Source organism: Octopus bimaculoides, chromosome 8 (genome assembly GCF_001194135.2).
Source record: "Octopus bimaculoides isolate UCB-OBI-ISO-001 chromosome 8, ASM119413v2, whole genome shotgun sequence".
Lineage (NCBI taxonomy): Eukaryota > Metazoa > Mollusca > Cephalopoda > Octopoda > Octopodidae > Octopus > Octopus bimaculoides.
Window position 1 is genome coordinate 4,787,253 of NC_068988.1, and position 4,578 is coordinate 4,791,830.

General features: G+C 32.6%; 1 protein-coding gene across 6 annotated transcripts in view; it reads right to left on the minus strand.

The window, feature by feature from the left end:
* The window catches only part of LOC106878895 (receptor-type tyrosine-protein phosphatase T), a 596,380-nt gene that overhangs the window by 211,765 nt on the left and 380,037 nt on the right, over positions 1 to 4,578 (minus strand). For 4 of the 6 annotated variants that reach the window (XM_014928243.2, XM_014928245.2, XM_014928242.2 and 1 more), the window contains 2 exons: positions 1,250 to 1,361; positions 219 to 346 (listed from right to left, as the gene is read on the minus strand). In XM_014928243.2, the coding sequence (XP_014783729.1) occupies positions 219 to 346; positions 1,250 to 1,361 (240 nt within the window). The remainder of the gene's footprint in view (positions 1 to 218; positions 347 to 1,249; positions 1,362 to 4,578) is intronic. The other 2 variants (XM_014928244.2, XM_014928240.2) reach the window with 1 other exon arrangement.

Genomic DNA, 4,578 nt, shown 5'->3' on the forward strand with positions numbered 1-4,578 from the left:
ATTACAAACATCAGCATAGCAGGATAGTAATAATAATAATAATAATAATAATAATAATAATAATAAGAGCAACAATAACTACAACAGCAATAATAATAATAATAATAATAATAATAATAATAATAATAATAATAATAATAATAATAGCTAAACTGAAAATAAAACTAATGACTGTATTCGTAACTTAAAGAAATGAAATAAATAGCAGGCATACATACTGGAAAATATTGCTTGTACGTTCTTACCAATGGGCGTAGACGGTGGAGATGTATCTGGCTCCGGTAAGATAGTCGGTCCAAAAGACGGCATATCCGCCTTTTCGCGCTCCGCCGTCAGATGCTTTCGCCTGAAATCGGAATTAAAAGCATGTTAGCTTTAATTACATATTAATTTTAATTACAATATACTTGTGCTCTGTAAGGACCAGCAAGTCAAAGAATAGTCCCAAAATTTCCTCCGAGTATTGACAGAGACTGAGGTAGGATTTGTTTTTAGACCGTGGGAAAACCATCAGCAGCAAAGACAACCCAAACAAATCCATAGGTTGGAGGGTTGTTGCCTCGGGTGTTTATAGTTCAAAGATGTCATCCACCAGGAGTAAGTGATGTTTACAGCATTAGTCAAACTATACTTTTAGTGGCATGGCTCGATTTATAACGAGCAATATTTAATAACAACTGAAGCTACAAAAATATACCCCATCCTGGTCTAAACTTTATTACTGGAAACATTATGTAAAACGTTCACCCATTCCGTGTCTGAAAACTCTTTATTGCTGGTGGTCAGATTTCCTTAGCAGATGTGAAATGCATTTCACCCTGGATGAGAAATTTGTCAACGGCAACTAACTTATCTCATGAGAAATATTGAAGTATTGCAAGCCAATGAAATAATAAATTCCAGACTAGAATCTGCTGCTTAGAGGATTGAAGTAATTTACCACCAGCAGTGGATACTTTGACAACAACGTAAAACTACTGACAGCTGCAGTTATCTGATATATTATCGCTCTTGGCATATGAATTACTTAGAAAAGGGATTTAACTCATTGTGATTTCTGAAATGACAGTGTCCTGAAAATAGTGCCTAAATTTTATTTTAATTTTTCGAAAACACGCGCAAGCACACACACACACACACACACACAGTCCAAGTTTCCAATATTTGGCTAAGACAGTATTCGCTCAGAATAATAAATCTAAGCTTAAATGCATAAAATAAAAATTGCCAATAAGCTGGAATATCTTACCTCCATATCATAAGTAAAATGGCGAAAGTAATGATGAGGAAAACGAATACGACGATGACACCAATAATAACTGATATATGACTGCTTGGAGACACAGAATCGACTCTTCGCACTGGAACAAAAATAAAAGAACAGAAATTTAAAAAAAAGATATTTTCATTCTCAGTCTATAAAATAGAACAAGTAGAAAATGAAAACATTAATAGAAATGTAATACAATTATCTATGAAAGTATTTCCTTTTTACATCTTTGCAGAGAATAAAAGAAATGATAATAATGATATTTTACCAATCTTTCTAAAATTTCCTTATCTTCTTTCTTCTTGTTTGGTCAAAATCATTTTAGCAGTTTAGCAACATTTCAAATATTTGGAATTTATATATTTTGTTTCATTGTGTCGTTCAAAATTATACATACGAAGAAATAAATATGAATGAACTACGAAAGTTTTTATAATAAACATTGCATAAATATTTCATTTGAAAGGATGGGTGAAGTTCAATGGAATCATATTTGTCATATCTCAACCAATATTTCTTTTATTTTTGTACATTGACTTCACTTAGCACCGGGACGTTCATAAAATCTTCTTGAAAGAAAAACAAATTCTAAGTTGAATCTAGTTTAGCAGACTTATAAATCTGTAGAGGAGATTTTGAAATGATGAGGTAAAATGTAGGATTAAAATGCGCGGCGTTCGAGATTCACTTTGATATCATTTGTTTCTTCCATCTCACATTCAAATATCTTTTTACACATATACACACACGCACAAATATGCACAGAAAATCCTTTCGTACTCATGGGCCGTTTGTCACATGGTCTTGAAACCTGCTTCTTTAAATTTTACATTACAAGCTAAGAACTTAGTGTCAGATATAGTGATGCTATGCCGAGGTCCTTACCCATAAATAAATATCGATTTGAGCAAAGATATGTAAATATTGATTTTTGGAGCGTGGCAAAAGATATATCAAATTCAAAATATTTTTTTATACCACGATAAGCAGAAACAACTGCGAAATATCGATATCTCTCACTCTCGTTCATTTCAGGGAGCTTCGTTTTGCCTGGCTTCGAAATATACTGTGCTTTTTAACAGTCCACCTCTTTAAAAGGATTTTCTTCGTATGAAAAACCGTAGCCTCAAAGCATTTCACAACATACGTACATTATGTATGACGTTGATAATGTTTACATTACAAAGCTGCTTCTAATGCAAAATTTTAATTATCTCCATATATTTTTTGAGGTATGTCATATTCTCGAGGCCTACTAAATGACCATAGCTCAAAGCTCATCTACTGCCCAATTACTTTTTCTAATGCTCTTTCGTAAACCCACGCCGAATTATTCTTTTGTGCTTCATTCATTCACCTCCTTCTTGCACACATTCCCCACATTACTATAACATATTTTACCACACCTAATAGCCGAATACAACTTACCCTATATTTATTTATTTACTTAATTATTTACTTCTTAAATAAAGCAACACTCGAAATGGCTTATCTTAAAGTTCAGTTATTGTCCAGTGACCTTTTGCACACAACAATAACTCTACATAGCAGGACACCTACTACGACTGCTGCTGTGGCACACCACATCACCCACTGTTATTATCTATCTTTACCAACAACAGTAACCATCAATATTTTCTGTCACAAAACAACAAAATGCCGTGAAGGTATGTCTCAAACGACGTCTCAGCTTTCTTCTGTGGGACAAGCAATCACAGACATATGATATATCAATTTAATGGAAGCGCAGAAACATGCGATACGAAAAAGAAGCAGAGGAATAGGCTGAAAAGAAGACTCTTTTTCTCCTAATGCATATAGAGACAAGCCGCAATGCGATTATACATACAAATACACACAGAGACACTGTGTGCGCGCGCGTACGTGTATGTTCTATAATCTCTTGTACACTTGAGGTGTGAAGACATTTCATGCAGAATAGCATAAATGTGAATTAGTAAATAACAGGAAACTATTTAAAGCCAATGTTTCATGTTGTGTCTTTCTTTCCCAACATTTTTTAACGAAAAATTAGTGTTCCGTTGCAAGGCATTCCTTTACAAGATTTTGTATAAAATAGAATTCATAAATTTATTTTCATATAACATTCCGCCTGACTTGACGAATGAGTGGCCAAAATACACTCTGTAAATTTAAAATAACCCTGATTGTCGTATATACAAGTAACATAGATCAGCTTTTTCATAAAACATAGACGTATGAAGTCTAATAATCTCTCTTATATCAGATCAAGGTTAACTGTTTAAATAAAGTTTTATAGAAGTCCTGTGATATTTCATAAGTAGATGCCATTTAAGCTGATGTCTACAGTAAAATATCAACATAAATACAGACATCTATGTTATATATTATATGAATGTGTAGCATAATGGTATACATATGTTCCTCTCCCTCTCTCTGTGTATATATATATATATATATATGTGTGTGTGTGTATGTGTGTGTGTATATGATGAGCCACAGATTTTATACGTATATGACGCATGTATGTATGTATGTATGTATATATATATATATATATATAACTCCGACGATGCTATATATTTTGTTTTATTAGTGTTTTTAATAATGCCATTAAGTAGCAAAGTCTTCTACTATGTTCACTTATAGCAGATCATATATGTTAGCAGAGAGTCTGCTTATGTTTTAAAGCCAAATATGGTCATATTCAATATATCAGCACTTAAAATAAAAAATCTAAAGAATATCCCCAGTGTACAATCACAAGTTATAAGATATGTAAGGTAAAAATATAAATTAAAATCCGCGGTTTGTGTCCCACTTTTGAGCTTTTCTTGCATACGTTTGAAAACAATAATAACAGCTTTGAAAAAAAAACAGGACAATTATATATTTATCATAGTTTTCATGTTCAAAAGCGAATTTTGATAATACCAAGATAGCACAAACTATTACAAAACCTTAAACACAAGGATGCATAAACTGACCACTTCGTTCCATTCATGGTTTTTTTGGGGGTTTTTTGCCAATTTATATACCAGACCCTACTGGTGATAATAAGTGTCGCAGGTGTAGATAAATGACACTACTTAGTTCAACAGCAGCTACGACAATGATTAGTCACCGAAACACTTTGATGGGCAAGCAGGTAATTTGTGATAAAGCATATTTGAGGTCCTTCAGATTTTAAAAATTTAATTTAGATATAAATTCGTGGCACCGCTTACTATTGAGTCATTGTGCACACCCAGTGACTAAATACCAAGCTTAGAGTAAGTAAAATAGTAAGGTGTCCATATATATATATATATATATATATATATATA